The sequence below is a fragment of the Talpa europaea genome (genome assembly GCF_964194135.1).
Source record: "Talpa europaea genome assembly, chromosome: 6".
Classification (NCBI taxonomy): Eukaryota; Metazoa; Chordata; class Mammalia; order Eulipotyphla; family Talpidae; genus Talpa; species Talpa europaea.
Genome location: NC_140072.1, coordinates 28,847,594 through 28,866,995, shown reverse-complemented (window position 1 = coordinate 28,866,995; position 19,402 = coordinate 28,847,594). Strand labels below are relative to the sequence as shown.

Below are 19,402 nucleotides of genomic sequence, written 5' to 3'. Positions count from 1 at the left end.
AACCAGAGACACTCTATGGGGGGGTGGGGGTGAGGAAAGGCAGGATTGGGGTCAAAATTAGGGGGTTGTAATTGTATGGGGAATATAGAAATAAAATTTAAATTAAAAACAAACAAACAAACAAACAAACAAATAAATAAATGGATTGTGGGGGATACGGGACATTCAGTTTCTAACACTACCAGAGATGAAGTGAAGAGCCTGTCTTGGTCCTGAGTGTGGCCAGGAGTATTTTATTGGGCAACTCTGGTAGAAATGGGGGTGAGCAGTTGTGAGTTCTCATACATGCACTTAAGAACTTGGGATGATACCCAAAAGCAAACACACAGAGAGAAATTTTAAAAAAGGCTTACTTGCAAGGGGACTGAAGAGGGAGAGCTGAGAGAGATGATTGATTGGCCCAAACCTTAATTTAAGGTTTCTAATTACTATCATGTAAAAATTTTAATAATCATTGATTGCGAGCATATAAATACTATGCACAAAATACAAGTGACTGTCCTCAAATATTTCCCTTGTTATAACTGAAAGATTATAGGTTTGAGAGATAAGCTGAGAGGTCAGGGTACACATTCTAGAAAGTCAGATCATGTAAGTCACATTACTTCCCATGGCTTCAATGTCCTCATCTGTAAAATGGGGACAATGATGACATTCTTTTTCCCAGGTTATAGTGATGACCAAAGGAGATAAAACTATTCAACTTTGCTCTATGCACTGTCCAGAGTTATTAAAAATGTTGATGGTTGTTTTTATAATCCTAATTCCATCTAAAATGGCCTGAGATTCTGCTGGTCTTTTGAGAAACAAGACAGTTCTCAACTGACTATAAAGAGATACCTAGTATCTCTACTGTCCCTTGAAATCTACTTGAAAATGTACCATATTTCTTCCTTTTTTTAATAGAACCACTGCCACACTGTCCCTGCTGAGGGACAGTGTTTATCCTTTTGTTTATGCTTCATGTTAAAATTAAATCAGAGTGAGAGATTTTTTTAAAATCCTGGAGCATGAGTGTCACTTAAACATTGTTCCAAGAAAGTCCATGAGTGATATACTGACTATTCTGTCTAGTGTTTCTATTTCTCTCTTATCTTTTTCACTGCCTCTAACAACCCTGACACAGGGCCTTTGCTCTGGCTGTCAGACTGCTCTGGACCATCTTATCCCAGATGTCACCTACCTTCAGTCTTTCATTAAAAGTTACTTCCTAATGCAATTCACCCTGCAGCACCCCCCTCCCTACCTACTCTGGGAAGCCCTCCCAAACTCTTCATTTGTTTCCTGGTATTAAAGGACATTTCCCATGCTTTCAGTTTCAGAGATTATCATGGTCATTCTCTTGAGAACAGAGGCCTTATCTCACTCATTTCTACTATTTCAAAAAACATAGCAATGCTTATTGGGAGAAAAGTTATGGTTTAAAAGTAGCAACAACCCCATATGCATCCCAGGAAATGTGAAATATTTATAAAAGCACCAGAAAAAAATTTAAATCACCCATATTTCCATAGCCCTATAGGTATGCTCCACAATGGAATAAAATATATGTGTGTGCACACATTGCATACACATAGACAAATAATTAGGAAGACATAGGGAGAATTTTTCTTTTAAGAGGGAAATAAGCATAATGGACTATGGGTGATTTGGTGGTGGGTGCACTAGGGTGGCAATACATGATGGGAGTATCCAAATATTATCTTACTTCAATGTTAAAATAAAATAAAAACAATAAATGGCATCCAATAAAATGCTATTATGGAACTCTGAGAAAAGCAGAATAAGCCCCTGAGAGTCAAGAGTGGGTCTGGCACTTGCAGGCAGGCTGGGTGTTCTGCTGTTGAACACTAACAATTTTACACAACACTTTATGACCACAGTGGAGTGAGATAAAAGCCAGACCAGACCACAAGCATATCTGAACACAGACCAAATAAGAGCATCGTCCAAACCATAGAAATGACCAAACACCCTCCATCAATTTAACAGGAGTGACTGTGGCTTCTTTACCAGTCACAGTTCTGGCCTTGCTCCATTATCCCCACCTTCTAGGTAAGGATTATAAAAATACCCAATTCTAAAATTATTCCTACTCCCTGGTAGCATCTAATCGAGAGCAAAACCTTGCTTCCTTGAGCCCTCCCCCAAGTCACCAAATCCAAAACCAGGCCTTGCAAAAAGTCCTTTCTGATACCCGCTGCTGCAGCTCCTATGTGTACAGTCTCCCTGGTTGTAGTGACCCAATAAACTCAGTTTTGCCCAACTGCAGGTATGTTCCTGGTGGCCTTTGGCTGCAGGACACAGACAATGTCATACATCATGACATTCCTTCCCCTGCCTCATACCTAGTACATTGCAGGCCTCTAAACCACCTCAGATGAGTTAGCTAAAACTGAGATGGGAACCATGTTCTCAGTACAGTACCTTCTGTTGGTCACGGGACAGGTGTCAGTTCTGTCAGGAATCTGGCCACACTGAGCACCTGCAACACAAAGGTAAGAGGATAACTAAGATATTGACAAGGTGACAGAAAAATACAGAGGGTTAAATAATACTCAGACAGTAGTCAGCTGTACAGAGGCCATCACATGCAGCACTGAAAAACCGGATGGGCTGAATGTGCTACCAGGTGATAAAAGATTCAGATAGGTGAGGAGAAAAGGAATGCATCAGGTCGGCACTTGGGGAGCAGCAGGGCAAAGACACAGAGGAGGGGGTGTTTGTATTCATGGAGTGTTGCTGGACGCTGGTTCTGCACAGTTGGGCTGTCACTCATCCTGCTCGCCTCATTTCCCCCCAGTGCCTGACACAGAGCAGGTTTTCAGATAATGCCTGGCGAATTAGTATGTGTGTGTGTGTATACATAAGTCAGGGGCATGCGTACCTGAAGAAGGTGGCTGAAAGGGGAGATGACGCTACCGTAGTTCAGTCAGGGGCTGGAATGCCACCCAAGCCATTCCGGATCTGTCAGTGGGGCGCTCCACAGGACTTGAGAGGAGAGTGATGGCAGCAGCCCTGTGCTCCAGTGCACCCAGCTGGAGCAGTGCGGGCCCAAAGGAGAGAGGGTGACTCTGGGAAGCCAGAAGTGCGGATGCCAAGTCAGCAGTGCCTCTCAGGGCGCATGGGGGCAGGGGCTGAAGGCAAAGGTGAAAAGGTGACAGAACAAGGGATTTAAAGGTGGGGAGACCTGACCCAGATTCCTGGTTGTGCCCGTTTTGTGACCTTGGATAAGGTTCTTGCCACCGCTGCGCCCCAGCCTCCATCTGTGGTCTCTCAGCACCCGGTAGAGGCGCGAGCGCAGGCATCTGCGCACACTCACGCCGCTGCAGGCACGCGTTTGGCTTCAGCAAGGGCCCTGGCACATTAGGGTGGGTGTTCAGAGGAAAATCAGTGTGTTCTCTGAACTGAAGGCTGAGTCAGGTTTCAAGAGATGCATTGGAAAGAGGCGTGGACCTGGGGTTTGGCGCCTGTGTGCTGGTGTGGTCTTTGCTTTGTTGCTTCGCGTCTGAGCTTTGGTTTCTCACCTGAATAATAACCATATCCTTCTCCTGGGAGTTGCTCAGGGGACATATCCAAAAGCACCAGCCGCTCTCCTGGCATGGACTAGGGGCTCCATAAATCCCATCCTTCCACCCCTCTCTTCCTGTGACCCCATGATCAACATCCCTTCCCTGCAGGACTGCTGCAATCGGAACCAGCCCTGGCAGTGACCCCAATCCAGTCCTTCCTGACCCAGCCAGATCCTGAGAACAGATCCCTGTGCTTGTTTCCCAGCTTTGTGAGGTAGAGACAGGTCAGCAGGCCAGCGGGGCAGACACGGGGTTCTCTGAGGACCCTATGCAGCACTCCCTGGCTGTTGCTTTAAACTAGCTTTGTTTCCATCACCCCAAAGGGCATGGAATCCAGCTCCTCAGGGACTCAACTCCTTCCCCTACGTGTCCCCTCAGCCTGGGCACAAAAGCCTCCTTCAAATATGACTTACAACCTTCACAGGCTGGGTGGGGACTTTCCTCTCCATGGGGTATAAAAACCGAATTGACAAAGGAATTGTGTTTCCTTTCAAAAACCTGCTTCTCCATAACATAGGATGAAGGTAAAATGGAATTCAATTGACATTGCTTGATATTTCCAAGCAGGGCTTGATGGACCAGCCTTCCCCTACGGAAAGGTCAGACTGCCCTTCTAAGAGACAGCCTGTGACTCACAACAGCCCTATGCAGGGGCCCAGGGGTGGGCAGAGCAAGGAATAGGCCCAGGGCTGCGATGGGGTTTCCTCCTCTTGTGGCCCCAACTCCTGGCTTTGCCGGCCAGGCCCTGCCAGCCCTTTGTGCCCTCAGGGACTGTCTTCTCTGCTTTCAAAGCCTGCCTTCTCTGGCTTTGAATTCAATCTTTACCCAAAATTCTGGGCTGAGGCTGGGACTCTGCTCTTTTTTTTTGGTGGGGGGGGGGGGGTGGTAAGAGGGTGATGATCTCATCCTTGAGAAGATTAGTCATCAGAGAGACAGGGACAGATCTAGGGGGAGGGGGAACAGGACGGAGGACAGGCTCCATGTAAATGAGTCATCTACCCGCCAGCTCTGTGGGGCCTGAGCTTGACAGCTGCTCCCCAGGAGAGGTTGTTAAGCAGGAGCTACCCGGAGGCAGGAGTAGTTAACTGGCTTTTAATAACTCATTTTGCTGAATGATTTCTGGTGAGAACAAACCTTAATCCCAGAGATGAAGTACAGAATGAGAGGAAGTGCAGTCAGCCAAGGAAGCAGCACCAAGTTCAAAGCCAAGTCTGTGGGTCAATTGTCCATTGCTCATAGCTCTCCCAAAAAATCTAATGTTAGGGCCTACCTGGTGGTGCAAGGGGTTAAAACGCAATCTGTGAAACTCACCAGGGAGCTACCCACATGGCGCAGCAGACCTCCTGACTCGCCCGCTGCTCCCCTCAGCAGTGTATTTCGGTCGATCTATTCTGTTCCCCACTCTGTCTCTGGTGAATCCTCTCACCCCCCAACTCTGCCCTGTACCCCAGTTCTTGTATGTATAGATAAATAAATCTTTTTTAAAAAATCTAATGTTAAAAATCACTGTCCTGCAGGCTGTGAGGGAGCTTTCCTGCTCCCTCAGCCATCTCCCCTCTGTTCTCATCAAACAAAGTAGGTAATCCCACAACCGTCCCCAAAACAAGCTGAAAGCAAACAGGGGAGAGAGGAGGACATACTTTCTCCATGTGCTATGCTGACTGGTCCTACTTTGTCCTGAGTCATCAAGCACCCAATGTGAACCCAGGCCCACACCAGTCATAGACAGAGGAAACCAAGACCGCCTGCCCTCAGAGAGCTGCCCATCTAGTTTGCAATTTAGACAAACCCACAAGTGCCAACAAAGATAGCAGCCCACAAACTGCTCTGTGGGTTCAATAGTTGAACCTTTTCCCAATATGCCACCCCCTGCCACATCCAAGTTTGGCACTGTAGCCAGGCCTCCCACCCAGCTCAGGGGGCACAGCAGGATGTGAGCCCAAGTGTTGCTGTGCAACTAAAATTCAGTACAGAGGCCAATGAGGTGAAAGGCCTGCAAGTCAATGGGAGAGTCAGTCCTGAGTGTGTCTGCAAGAGCTGTTCCTGGCTGCCGAAATGCCTAGTCAGGGTTTGCCTGGTGCATTTCAGCTGTGATGTAAGGCCTGCTGCTCTCACGGTGTTTCCCAGTTCAGCTGGTACTCTTTGAGCACTCACCTTGTCCTAGGTACTGGTGGGAACACCTGGGAAACACCCCCTCGTTTGCTCCTCACAACAGCCCTACGCTGTAGGCAGTCCAAGAGGAAGGGGGAGAGATCACATGGCCATGTTGCCGCTTTAGCAAGTGGAGGCAACAGAGCCCAACACCATGATCTCTGCTTCTAACCTTTGCCCTCAACCCCCCAGAAACTGCTCTGTGAGAGGGGTGATGCCCTTCGCAAGCCTGCCGGAAAGGAGAGACACAACTGAGTTTGTCCCCTGTAGCCTGAGGTTTTCAGAGCTTGTAAGTTTCCACATGGCAGGGCATGTTGCCGATGCCAGGCTCGGATGCTTGAGAAGCACCAGAGGTGTGGGTGACACTCTTACACCCACAAAGCTCCTGTAAAGGGTTCAACCTGAGGACGAACTGGATGGGAAGTTCTCACAACACTGTCCTTTTCCCTGCTTCCACAGCCTCCACCCCTCTATTCACAAGTTACCGAACATTGTCTGCCAGCCAGGCACCCAGCATGGGAACCAGCCAGGCTGAACCCCTCCCACACAGGCTCCCTCAGCCCTGGGCCTGGGAACGACACTGTCCCTGCAAAATCCCACCAAGCCTCCAGGACGAAATACCTATGCTCCTTCCCAATCATTCCCCCCGGAGGACCTCAGCCCCAATTCTGACCTAAGCTGGTCTGGGTACCCCGGATACCGGGGACTCTTTTAAGTGTCTCTCCCCAAGTGATTCTATTGTGCATCAAGAGTTGCAAACTGCCACTCCAGCCAAAAGCAGCCTACCTCTCTTTATTTCAAACTCTCATATATTTCACTTTTCCTTATCACATCACAATCTCCTTCCTCTATTTCATATCTGGGCTCTGTAGCTTGTCCTGTGAACTTGGGCGAGTTATTTAACCACAGAGTATTTACTCATTAATTAATTAATTTAGTTATACAAGCACTGGATACAGTCAGAAACCTGGGAGGGTGAGAGAATTCACCAGAGCCAGAGCGGGGAGAACAGCAGACTGATGGAAGTACACCGCTGAGGGGAGCAGCGGGCGGCAGGAGAGGTCTGTGTGCCATGTGGGCCCCTCGCTGGTGGCTGGGGATCGAACCGGCGCTGCAGAGGCTGTGGGCAGCTTCGCAACCCAGCGCTCAACCGCTGCGCCACCAGGGGCAGCCTCTGCAGCGCCAGTTTGATCCCCGGCCGCAGGGGAGGGTCCCACATGGTGTGCAGACCTCTCCTGCCGCCCGCTGCTCCCCTCAGCAGTGTATTTCGTCAGTCTGCCTGTTCTGTTCCCCTCTCTGGCTCTGGTGAATTCTCTCACCCTCCCGCGCTTCTGACTGTACCCAGTGCTTGTATAAATAAATAAATCTTTAAAAAAAAATTTAAAAAACTGCTGAATAGATGATGTCAGGTCATTGACAGTAAGATGCGTCTGATTTCAGTGATGTTAACATTCGAGGAAAAAGGCTACAACTTAGAATGAATGAAACCCAGTGCCTCATGGAGTTGTTGTGAGGACGAAAAGCACTGATAATACATGAAGCTTTGGCAGAGTGCCCAGAAATAGTGAGGGCTCAATACGTGTCAGTTATTATTATCCATCTCCACATTTTCATTGCTCATTAAATACTTTAATGACTTTTCCTAGCCATTATTTCAGCTCTTCCAGAGAGTTTGGGGCTTATCCAGGCTCTTCTGTTAGCCTCATTGGGAAATGACTTTGGAGGATGACATGGGCAACCCTGAGGTCCCAGGACTAGAGCTCATGTTGCGAAGAAGTCTCTCTGGCCCACTTCCTTTTCAAAGTGATGGTGCTCCTCCGTGGAGCAGGGCCAGGAACCTACCTCCTTCTCCCCAAGAGTGAGTGACTCTGTTCCAGCCACGGAGCAACCTGATGGCAACTCCACCCTCTACCCCACAATGCACCCCACATCTGCCTCTCTTCCCTGTTTGGGGGGGGGGGGCACTGAAGAGCTGGGTTGCTGGCCTGGCCAAAAAGACCCAGGAGACAAATGGAGCCAATTTAGCACATAAAACTACGGAATGCCCAGTTAAATTTATTTATTTATTTATTTTATAGAGGCATGTTTTATTTTTTTGTTTTGTTTATACATGCACTGGGTACAGTCAGAAGCGCGGGAGGGTGAGAGAATTCACCAGAGCCAGAGCGGGGAGCAGAGCAGGCAGAAGGACCGAAGTACACTGCTGAGGGGAGCAGCGGGCGGCAGGGGAGGTCTGCGCGCCATGTGGGACCCTCCTCTGGTGGCCGGGGATCAAACTGGCACTGCAGAGGCTGCGGGCAGCTTCGCAACCCAGCGCTCAACCGCTGCGCCACCGGGGAGGCCCTGCCCAGTTAAATTTAAATTTCAGATAAACAAGTCATCTTTCGTTTATGTCCCAAGCAATGTTTTGGATGTACTTATACTAAAAAAATGATGCATTGTTTATCTGAAAATCACATCTAAGTAGGCGCCTTGTATTTTATATGGCATCCCTTTGGGTCCTTTCCCATTCCCTGCCCTTGAAGCCCATACCTAAGCCTTCCTACACTGTCGGTTACTTAAATCTCACCCTAGAAAGTTCTTGAAATATATCCTTTTAGTTATTCACTCACCTACTTGATACACGATCACCTTGCTTGTTGTAGAGACCAGAAAGAGTGATAATAATAGTAATAATATAATAACCTATAATAACAGCTTATTAACATTCTAGAAACTGTTCTAAGTGTTTTTACCTAAATTGACTCAATGTAATACAAAAAATTATCGAGATAGTATATTATCATTCTATTGTACAGATGGAAAAAACTGAGACACTGATAGGTTAATTAATTTGCTCAGGCATACAAGCTAGGGAATGGGATGATTCAAACTTGGGCGGCCTATTTCCAGCTACTTGCAAGTGGTTCCCAATCTCATTGTGAAGAGGGTCCTAAAAGGTAATTAATACTGTAGGTTGTATATGCTTACAACTCAAAATAGGTGCACTAACCACCTGCAGTGACCTCGCCTGGGGTCTGGTTAGAAATACAGAATTTCAAGGCCCACTCCAGGCTCTAACAAGATCCATTGGCGGGTCTGAGGCAATCTAGTTTGAGAATCACTGCTCCAAGCAAGGGACTGGATTATCCTGAGTGGACCAGAGTAATGGAGCCCACCCTAGAGTTGGGTCAGTTGTCTAAGTGACCTGACAGCTACACAGTTAGGTCTGGAAATAGTTTTAAGGAGACAGATGCAATGTTCACCACCAGGGTATTAAGTTACCTGAAATTTAAATCAAAATATTTGAAATTGGGCAGATTCCAAGCGGTAGGATGATCAGGAATGTCTTATAACATTGTTTCTTAAAGAAAGAGCTTTAGCTCATTTGCATCAGAATCATCAGGGGACACTTGTTAAAATGAAGATTCCTAGGCCCCTCTCCTGACCCACTGAATAGACCTCTAGAGTGGGACTTACTTTGGAATCTTCATTTTGACTAGAGCTCATGTCGCAGAGCTCCCCAGTTACTTGGGATAGCCCTGATTTATGCATGCTGTCCTGGGGTAATTGTTAGCAGTGTCCTTTTTACTCCCAGAGGTATACTCCTGAATTGGACTATAAATTTCCCCTGCTCTGAGTTGACACTGCAGAGCCAGCAGGAAAGGTCCCCAAGGCTTCCCATCTGTCTGGTGCAATGGGAAGGGTCTCAGGATCAGCTCAGGCACTGTTGAACTGTATCTGAGTCCCTTCACCGCCCTTGGCCCAGGTCCTTGCCTGGGGGTTACTGGGGTTGATGAGCTCTCCTTCACAGGGCATTTGGGGGGACTGGATGAGAGAATGTGTCCAGTGTCTAGCCCAGAGCCTCCATTCAGGGGCACCTGATTCAGATCAGTGCTGGTTTCCCCATCTCACTTCCACACTCTTTGAACTGAACACCGGAGGCCCTGTCACCAGAGCCCCATTTGCGAAGGCGGCACCAGACAAGCTGTGGGAATGATCTTCACAGCTTTTGTCAAAGTGGCATAATAGAGCCCCCAAATGTTTGCTCTTTGCAAAACTGGGGTGGCAGATCAATTGTGGCATAAACAAAATAGCAGGTTTGGTGCAAACCCAGGGACAGATGACACCTCTGCAGGGTGTGATTAGGGGAGGGAGGGGATTCGTGGGGTGGCTGGGTTTGCCTTTTTTTCTGGTTGATGCTTCCAGGCCTCCTCTTGGGCCAGCCTGGCTACCTGAAGACTGCCAGAGCTTAGGGGAATGCGCCTCCATTCTGTAAAGTGTCTGTCAAGGCGGCAGCTCCAGAAAAGGACCCCACTGTCTTTAGCAAGAAGCCTGAGTCCAGGAGCTCAGTGTCTCCCAGAGCTCTGACCCTGATGATATGGAGAAGGCGGTAGACTGCTACCCCTCACCTTGACAGTGTGGTCTGCAAGAAAGCAAAGAGAAAGGGCACAAGAGCCAAACCTCAGGAAAGAAGGACGTGAGAGGGACACTGGCACTGATTCCCCTCTGTGCTGTCACAGAGCCTCCTGATCTGCCTGTCCCCGTCATTCTGGGCAGACAATGCCACAGCCAGTTAAACATTCAGTGTTGTTTGGGCTGTAGTCCCAGCCTGGAGAAGACCCTAGGACAAGTTCTGGCCCGATCTCTATGTAGGAAAAAGGAGTGTCCTAGCCCGGAGCAAACCTGCTGGCAGCAGAGGGTGGAGGTCTGTACAAAACCTCTAAGAAGGCAGCCCAGGTGCTCTGAGGCAGGAGCTGTGGTTTCCACCCTATTCTGAGCCTAGCACTAAGTCTTTGGTAAAAGTTTGCCTGAGAAATGAGTGAGTAGCTGTCAGTATTCCGGCTGTGTGCCCGGTGGCACCACCTTGTAGAGGCCTTGCATAAGGCCATGCTCCTGCAAGAGGATGGCAGATGGGGAGGCAGCTCTCATTCTGGGTGTCATCATCTGGGAAAGTCAGATCCTCAGCAAGAAACTGAGACTCCAAAGAAGGGTCTGAGGCAGAAGCCGGGGATCCAGACAGGGAGGAGTGGGGAGGAAGCTGAGGGTGCTCCCAGAAAGTGCAAGAGATGGCCTTTGACTTGGGGTGGAAGTAGGGGTGTAGGTCAGACAAGGACAGTCCTGTGGAGAACCCAAGGGGACCCTGCCTGTGGGCAACCAGCCAGACTATTAGCCAAAAGCAGTGGTTCCCCCTGTACCTCATTCCTCCTGCTGCCCCCAAGTCTGGTTTGAACAGCCCGCTGGTCTTAGCTGTGCTACGGGAAGGAAGATGAGCCCACCTTGGTGGAAACATGGCAGGAGGAGCAGGTGCCCCTCTCCCCAAAAGTGGTCAGTGGAAAGAGAGCCACAAGGACAGATGGCTCTGGGGGACAGGAGCAGTGGCTGAGGACCAGTCACCCTCCCACAAGAAAGGGCTCTCCTGGCTGCCAGATTTGCAGGACTGCAGTGTGGCTTTCTAAGGGGTGCCCTGGGGTGCACTGGGAAGACAATTTGGGGTGGTGGAAAGGACTTGGACTTAGACACCACAGACCTTGGTTTCTGTTTTCAACTTCACCATTTCTGAGTGGTGGGGCCGGGCAACTGCTTAACCCCTTGACCTGTGGTTTCGTCTGTTGAATGGGGTGCATCACCCTCATAGATTGTTATGGAGACAAGAGAAGAGCCATGCTGGGGAGCATTTAGGGGGGCCTTCACCACAGAGAACAAATCCAGATGGAATCAGTTACTAAATGCAGGGACACGGGAAATGGCTTTCTTCTAATCTATTGTTTTAAAGCATTCCCTACAAATTCCTTAACCTCTTGGGTAGTTGCTAGTTTTCCAAATAGTTGCCTTTTTTTTTTTTTTAAGTACCAAGACAGTATTAAGCGTAAGACTCATTCTCAGATGTCTAATCACAGCTCAGCCTGTCCCCCCAGCTCTGGTGGGGTAGGGGTGTTGGGGCTGTAATCTGTTTGCTCTTGGTCTTATATCATTGGTGCCATTGTCAGCCTTTCTTAGCTTTTGCTGGTGCAGTGCTTGCTGTCAGAACAGAAATGCCCTTTCAGGATGCCCATTTATGGATCTTTAGAGTCCCGTGCCTCCCTCTCCCCCACAAACCCCCCTCACAGGGGCCACTGTTCTGCATCATTCCCTGAGTGGGTCATGCTCCCTCCATCTTGCCTCCTGTGACTACCTCCCATGCTCTGCCCTCAGCCTCTTACTGCTAGCACCACCTCCATCCAGTGGGCTACACTCTTGGGCCGAGTCTCTTCTAATCTGACTTTCTTCCCAAGCGTCCACTTGACCCACATCACTCTGACACATCTTTGACAAATCAAGTCCCAGCAGTAAAGACTGCTCCCACTGCTGCCCCAGGCCCTGCCACTTCCCCTTGTGCAGGCTGCTGAAGCCCACCTCCAGCCCAGAGGCTCTTGAAGAACTGTCACCACGCCCTACTCCCATGGCCTGGGGCAGGGCCTGCGAGTGTCTACAGCTCGGTGAGCATTTAGCCAGGTACCAGGCTGTCCTCTGCCTGCAGCCCCAGAGGCTCTCTTGACTGCCTTCTACCACCACCACTTGGATTAGTGGTGGGCAGAGGATGCCACAGGGGCCCCTACTGCTCAACAACTTGATGACGATGTTCCATTATCCCTGGATAATGTCTAGCCTTTCAGTACAGTGTGGAGGTGGGGGATAGCATGTCAGACCTGTTTTGCATTTTAGTAATCCAGCATAGATGTACATAGACGTCCTCTTTAGAATGGGGAGAATATGCCACTTTATCATTCAGCTTTGAGACTTTAGCTGACAATTCTATTTAAAAAAATAAAAGATTTATTTATGCATACACAAACTGGGGCACAGGCCAGAGGTGCAGGGGGTGAGAGGATTCACCAGAGACAGAGTGGGGAGCAGAACAGGCAGATGTACTGAAACACACTGTTGAGGGGAGCAGTGGGTGCGTCAGGAGAGGTCTGCTGCGCCATGTGGGTAGCTCCTTGGCTGAGAATTGAACTTGTGCAGTGGCTGCAGATAGCTTCCTTCATAGGTTGCATCTTAACCCTTTGTGCCACCAGGGAGGCTCTAGACAATTCTAAATCAGAAAATCTCATACAACATTCTCTTAGTTAGGCAAAATATTAATTTTCCAGGCTCAGAATTTTCTATTTCTTTAGGAATTTAAGTAATCCTCTATGAGAGGTGTTGCTTTCCCACATGAGCAGAAACAAGTGTTGTATATGATTGTCTAAGCACATATACAACAAGTGTTGTATATGATTGTATATGATTGTCTAAGCACCAGGTTAGAAGTCAGGACTCAAGTATGGCATCTGTTCCCAACCAGCAACAAATCATGTCCCCTCTGCTGCTGCTCCCTCACCTACACAGTGAAGGCAGATCAGAATTAAGGATCCTTACAATTCTAACAGTCTATCTAGGGATTTTTTTTTTAAGTTTTCATTATCATGACAGTACAAAAAAAGAACCTCATAAAACACAGTTTGACAAAGAATACAATAATATCCATATAACTATCCCAGGTCAACAGATCATTTACAGAACTCCAGAGGACCTCTGTGTCCCCTCCCATTCACTAACTCCTCAGAACCCCAATTCTGACTTTTATTGAAATCACTTCCTCCCTTTTCCTTATAATTTTACCAAGTATACATCCCTAAAAAGAAAATACCATTTCTTTTTGCATTTTATATAAATTAAATAACTGTTATTTTGTGTCCAACTTATTTTAACATTCTTTTTGTGGGATTCATCCATGTTGTTGCAAGGAGCATGGTCATGCTTTTTCGTTGCTATATCATATTCCCTTGTGTAAATAGAACACAAATTAGTTCAGCTGTTGACACTGGATTCTCAATTTATGACTTTTATGGATGCACACATACATACACATATACTCCACACATAGCCATATAGATTTGGAGCTAATTTCTTTATAAACTCAAGAACTTGATTTTTACTTTCCAACAGCAAAATCTGTCTACCAAGTTGTTGGCTATGCTGCTAGCTTAGTGTTTTCACTTTCTTGTGGCCAAATTCTGAATCTAGGGACACAATCTATCTTCTTGAACCTGGATAAAATTTTCTCCTACATGAGTCATTAGCATAAGTGCAGATCATGTCAGACAATTGGACATTTCCTCCAGGAAATCTTGAAAACGTTTATACCAAATAAAGAATTACTCTGAAAAAGATTTTTCTCTGGCCTTTTAAAGGAAATATTCAAGTAAGAGCAAACTCTTTTCCACCCCTTTCCCAGAGCTGGTCCTATCCCACTAGCAAAGCTCAAGTAGATCATGACTTTGGTATTAAACAGGAATGCCCCTAAACTTTGGCTGCAGAGCTATTGAAAGGTACCATGGTGCTGTTCAGATAGATGATCCATTTCAGATCCCAAAGAGCAGTGAATCTTCACTGCTAATTAAATCCCCTCCTGGAAATGGAGTCAAGCAGCAATGAGTCCCACAAAGAGTGGAGGCCACAGCAGCCTGAGAGCTCAGGTTGAAAGTGTAGAGCTGCCACGCTGCACTGCCCTGGATAAGCTGGGCCCAGTGCACTGGCTGGGAACCAAAACTTCTGCAGAAATCAACTGATAAAGAATCTCCCATAAAGACTGCTTTGAACAAGTGAGTAAGAGTTCGAAACAATAATCAGCAGACTTCCCGGGACAAAGGCAACCCCAGATATAGGACCCAACTGAACGGCAAAATCCCTTGGCCATGAGCATGATCGAGCATGATGGTGGCACTTGGGTAAGGAGGAGCTGAGCCAATGGCAGAGCCACACACTTTCCCAAGGTTGCAGGCTCACTCTCACGATATCCTTTTGCCAGAGACATGAACTACCTGGACTGAACACACTCTATCTGGTCCCCAGCAGTCCTAAATATGAAGATTTTATGAGATTCTGCCCTAACAAGGCTATCCACACAGGTGTACCACTGATTGTGTTTTAAAAACATTTTTGGGGGTATGGGGGAGTAGGACATCAGGTGAGGCTTGCTTTGTGGCTGTGGGTGGTTTGCACCTGAGCAGAGGTTTCTGTTTTGTGAGTCCAGGTCAATCCTGCCCCACCCATTTGATTTACAGAGCCCCAAGATGAGGGCCACGTGTAGAAACCAAGTCTGCTGCCACTAAGGGAGAGAAATAGCCATTCCCCCTCCACTCGAATGATCGCACTCAGGGTAGGAGCCACCCACCCTACCAGGTAGGGGCTACCGGCCCAGCCAGGACCTCGCTGATCCTTGTTGTCTCCACAGGTTTTGGCATGACCACCCCGGCAACGGTGGGCGGGAAGGCCTTCCTCATCGCCTACGGGCTGTTTGGCTGCGCTGGGACCATCCTGTTCTTTAACCTCTTCCTGGAGCGCATCATCTCGCTGCTGGCCTTCATCATGCGCGCCTGCCGGGAACGCCAGCTGCGCCGCAGTGGCCTCCTGCCCGCCACCTTCCGCCCGGGCTCCGCGCTCTCCGAGGCCGACTGCTTGGCAGGCTGGAAGCCCTCGGTGTACCACGTGCTGCTGATCCTGGGCCTGTTCGCTGTGCTGCTGTCGTGCTGCGCCTCGGCCATGTACACGAGCGTGGAGGGCTGGGACTATGTGGACTCGCTCTACTTCTGCTTTGTTACCTTCAGCACCATCGGCTTCGGGGACCTGGTGAGCAGCCAGCACGCCGCCTACCGAAACCAGGGACTCTACCGCCTGGGCAACTTCCTCTTCATCCTGCTCGGCGTGTGCTGCATCTACTCGCTCTTCAATGTCATCTCCATCCTCATCAAGCAGGTGCTCAACTGGATGCTGCGTAAGCTGAGCTGCCGCTGCTGCGCGCACTGCTGCCCCGCGCCCGGCGCGCCCCTGGCCCGGCGCAATGCCATCACCCCGGGCTCCCGGCTGCGCCGCCGCCTGGCCGCGCTGGGCACCGACCCCGCGGCCCGAGACAGCGACGCCGAGGGCCGCCGCCTGTCGGGGGAGCTCATCTCCATGCGAGACCTCACGGCCTCCAACAAGGTGTCGTTGGCGCTGCTGCAGAAGCAGCTGTCGGAGACCGCCAACGGCTACCCGCGCAGCGTGTGCATCAACACGCGCCAGAACGGCTTCTCGGGCGGCGTGGGTGCGCTGGGCATCATGAACAACCGCCTGGCGGAGACCAGCGCCTCCAGGTAGACCACCCGCCCCGGCGCCCGCGGCGCCAGGGACCCACAGCAGGCTGGTGCCGCCAGGCGTGGTTTGCTTTTCTTCTCTCAGACGTTGGCGCTTTATTAATCTTTATCCAATAAAATGAAGCCAAAAAAAATATTCTTTTTAAAAGAAATACTATTTGACCGGGCCTGATGTTATCAAGGGCAGGTTTTGGGGGGAGCCTTTCTTTGTGGGCCCCCTCACGGTGTATACCACCACGAGGAGAGTGCCATCTCTGAGTTCTGCAGACTGGCACTGGACCTTGTCCCCATGCACATAAGCAAACGACAACCCCAAAGCATATGGTGCAACTTTTCATGGCTCTGAATTACCTTCGCAGCATTTAGAATCCTGGCCCAGCCTAGCAGCTTCCTTCTGGTCGTCAGAAGTGATATAGTCACAGTTTTGACAGGTGGGGGTGGGGAGAGCCATATGTTGCCTCCCGGTGTATATATAGAACAGCCGCTACACACAGAGAATGGTGTAGTATTATGCAATGAGATGAAATTTAGCACCGACTTGCGGTCTGCAGCAGTTCCCTAAACTTGGAAATTGCAATGGTAAGGGGCTCAGCTGGTCTTTCTCAGCCTGGAGTCAGTCCACTTAGCACCGCAGGGCAGCTACTTTTAATGAGGAAAATCCACGTAGCCAGCAGGGAGGGGAGCCCAGCTCTGTTTCTGGGGTCTGATCTCTGAGGTTCCAGGTATATCTCTGAATGCCCCAGTGTGCTTTTTTTTTTTCCCCACCAGCACCATCCATAGGAATGCTTTTCATTAACTAGGAAAGGCTGAGTCTTCTCAGACAAGATTTTTCTTTATTGGTGTGCATTTTTATTTTCTTAACTCCTATTGATCAATTCAACTTTTTCCCCTTTCAGTGAGTCTGAGGGTGCAAGCTGTTCATCCTCTTTCTCTGAATCCAGACTCTGCCAGCTACAGCCTAGGGGCACCAGGTCCCACTGCACCAAGAATCCAAAGTAGTCACTCTGCAGATGTGAAAGAACTTGACTCCCAAGGCCATAATATTTAGGGGACGTAGTCTTAGCCCCTGCAGATAATCAAATGAATTAATTTTCCCTCCACACAGTCTGTCTTGGGTGGTAAAAGGCAGGAGGGAAGGAGCTGATCAAACAGGTGAATGGAAGTAATTTTAGGATTAAAATTTGGCTCTGGATAATCTTCAAGCTGAGGGACAAGTTCCCCGTCTGCCACCTTTAGGTTACTGGCCTGGAGGAAGGCCAGACCCTGCCTCCATTGAAAAGAGGGAGGTCTTAGGCTGCAAAGGAACACTCTTCGCCCATTTTTCTCATCTAAAAAGATGCCAAAGACCCACCAATATATACAGCTTTTGACAGGAAGTCTGAGAAAAGCACTAGGATGCCTCACACCGTCTGCCCGAGAGGCACTGAAAGCCATGCAATCTCCCTCCCTCCTGACAGTGAAGGAAGCATATGTGCCTGGAACATGAACACACACGCACAGCATTAAGAGTCATGTGTGAATGTCAGCCTCCCCTTTCCCTTTCCAGATCATGGCAGGAAGGAGAAAATGAGTGGGATCTGAGTGACTTTCTAGCTACTTTGGGTAATTTCTAATTTGGGTGGGGATTGGTTTTGGAACACAGGCCCTATTCTAGGGGTGAAGCCAGTGAAGCAGAGTGGCCAAGAGCAGTCAGTCTTACTACATATGAAAGGCAGGCTTCCAGAGAGCCGCATGCCCAGCTTCACTGTGACTGCCAATCAAGCCAGCCCGTGACCAAGGCCCCCGGGATCTCCCTGCCCCCTGCACCATGCTCCTCGGAGTAATGGCTGCAGCCACACTCTGAGAGAGGCACAAGCACTCTAGTCCTCTGACAGGACCTAGAAATAAAAGTGCCAGATGTGGCCCTTTGAAAGAAGGAAAGATTACAGTGCATCCTTTACCAGTGAGATCAAGGCCATGTAAAATAACTTGGGGATCTGAGCCATCCAAAGGGGGTAGTGGCAATCCCATGATAGAAATATCTAGACCCTGAGAATTTAATTCTCAGGCAGAATAGCACCCAGTGCAGAGAAAGCGAGCCCCAGGAACAGTACAGGAGACTAAAAACCCAATGGCCAGATCTCCTTGAGCCAGAGGGTGAAAGAGCCCTCCAGGTGATTCCTCTGACCAGCGTCCCGGACACGTAGCCGTCTCCATGGGAGGAACAAGACCTGTCTCCAGAGGGGAAAAAACTCAAAACCTTCTTTGGCAATCTTTCCTGCAGCAGTGCTTCCTGAAGTCTACCCTAAGTTGCTCATGCTGCAGCCTTAGCTGTTTTCACTTTTTCCCTATGCTTTGGCTTCGGAAGGTGGCGATTACTGGCAGATTGAGTAAGCTTCCGAAGGAAATCTAAGCATGGTTTGAGAGGGGCAGGGAAGGGACTCTTCCTTCTCACCAACCTCTCAGAGAAAGACCAGTCCTCCAAGGGACATTGGTAGCTCAGGATCCAGTGACTTACATGTGTTTTTGTCTGTGTTTCCCTGATCCTCCACCCCGCTCCCACCTTTCCGTTATTATCTTTCACCTCAGGCCAAAGGACTCAGTGCTTCAGATGCCAGAAGCTGCCACCTGGGAAAAGTCAGGCTCCCAAGGTCAGGGGGATGTGAAGGCAGCTTAGGTCAGGAGAACTGGTAGAGCCTAGACCCAAGGCTAAAGGGTTTTTTGCCATCCTGCTTGAGTATGAACATTGAGAATCAGAACTGCTGGACATGCAGGGAGGGGTCCTCCTATCACTCTGGGAAGTGACATTGATAAGAACCACATTGGTCCAGGTTCTTCTGAACCTCCTGCCAAGAAAGGGCTCCATTCTCTTCACACCACTACCCCTGACCCCCAAGGGGGGGGGTCTCATGCTGAGCCACAGCAGGTAGTGCACTACAGTCCACAGGACCCCATGTGCCAGAAGTTGCTTCTTAGGCTTATCCTCACCATCTCATGCTGGGGCTGTGGTGGTTCCTGCATGCACAGCAGGGGATCTAAGTCATCCAGCTGTGGCCACAAAGAGGCCAGGGGCTTGGCAAGTAGGCCTTCTCAAAGTTGGGCAGGCAGGCAAAGAAGCCACCCTGGGAGGCCCTGCTAGCTAAGGCCAGGGCCCTGAGGCCAGAGCCTCCATGCTGGGTGAAGGAGTCAGATGCTCAGGCAGTCTCAGGTCCTGAGCTTATGGAAAATGCCAGCCAGTCCTGGACTTTGCCCAAGGGCATTGTACATCTCAGTACTGTGCACACACACATACACACACACACATCAGCCTTACTAAGAGTGACGAGTGCGTTTCCCCAAGGAAAATTCCTAGTCTGAGCCACATTAAAAGAAGAAAAACTTCCCATTTTTAACTCCCTGGATGGAGATCTATGAAGGCCTGGAAAATTCCTCTCTGCCTTGGTAAAGTCTTATGCACACTTTGCATGTATTTGTGTTTTACACAGAAGCCAGCCACCAAACCCAAGCCAAACCCTGGAAAATAGCTGCTAAATTTACCCAGGCTCCTCAGACAGACCTCCTCCT

General features: G+C 49.1%; 1 protein-coding gene across 1 annotated transcript in view; it reads left to right on the top strand.

Moving 5' to 3' along the window:
* KCNK12 (potassium two pore domain channel subfamily K member 12) overlaps positions 1-15,863 on the top strand; it is a gene marked incomplete at both ends in the record, with an annotated part of 40,591 nt that extends 24,728 nt beyond the window's left edge. Inside the window, one exon of the mRNA XM_084235437.1 lies at positions 14,962-15,863. Coding sequence (XP_084091563.1) covers positions 14,962-15,863 — 902 coding nt within the window. The remainder of the gene's footprint in view (positions 1-14,961) is intronic.
* Positions 15,864-19,402: the final 3,539 nt, after the last annotated feature.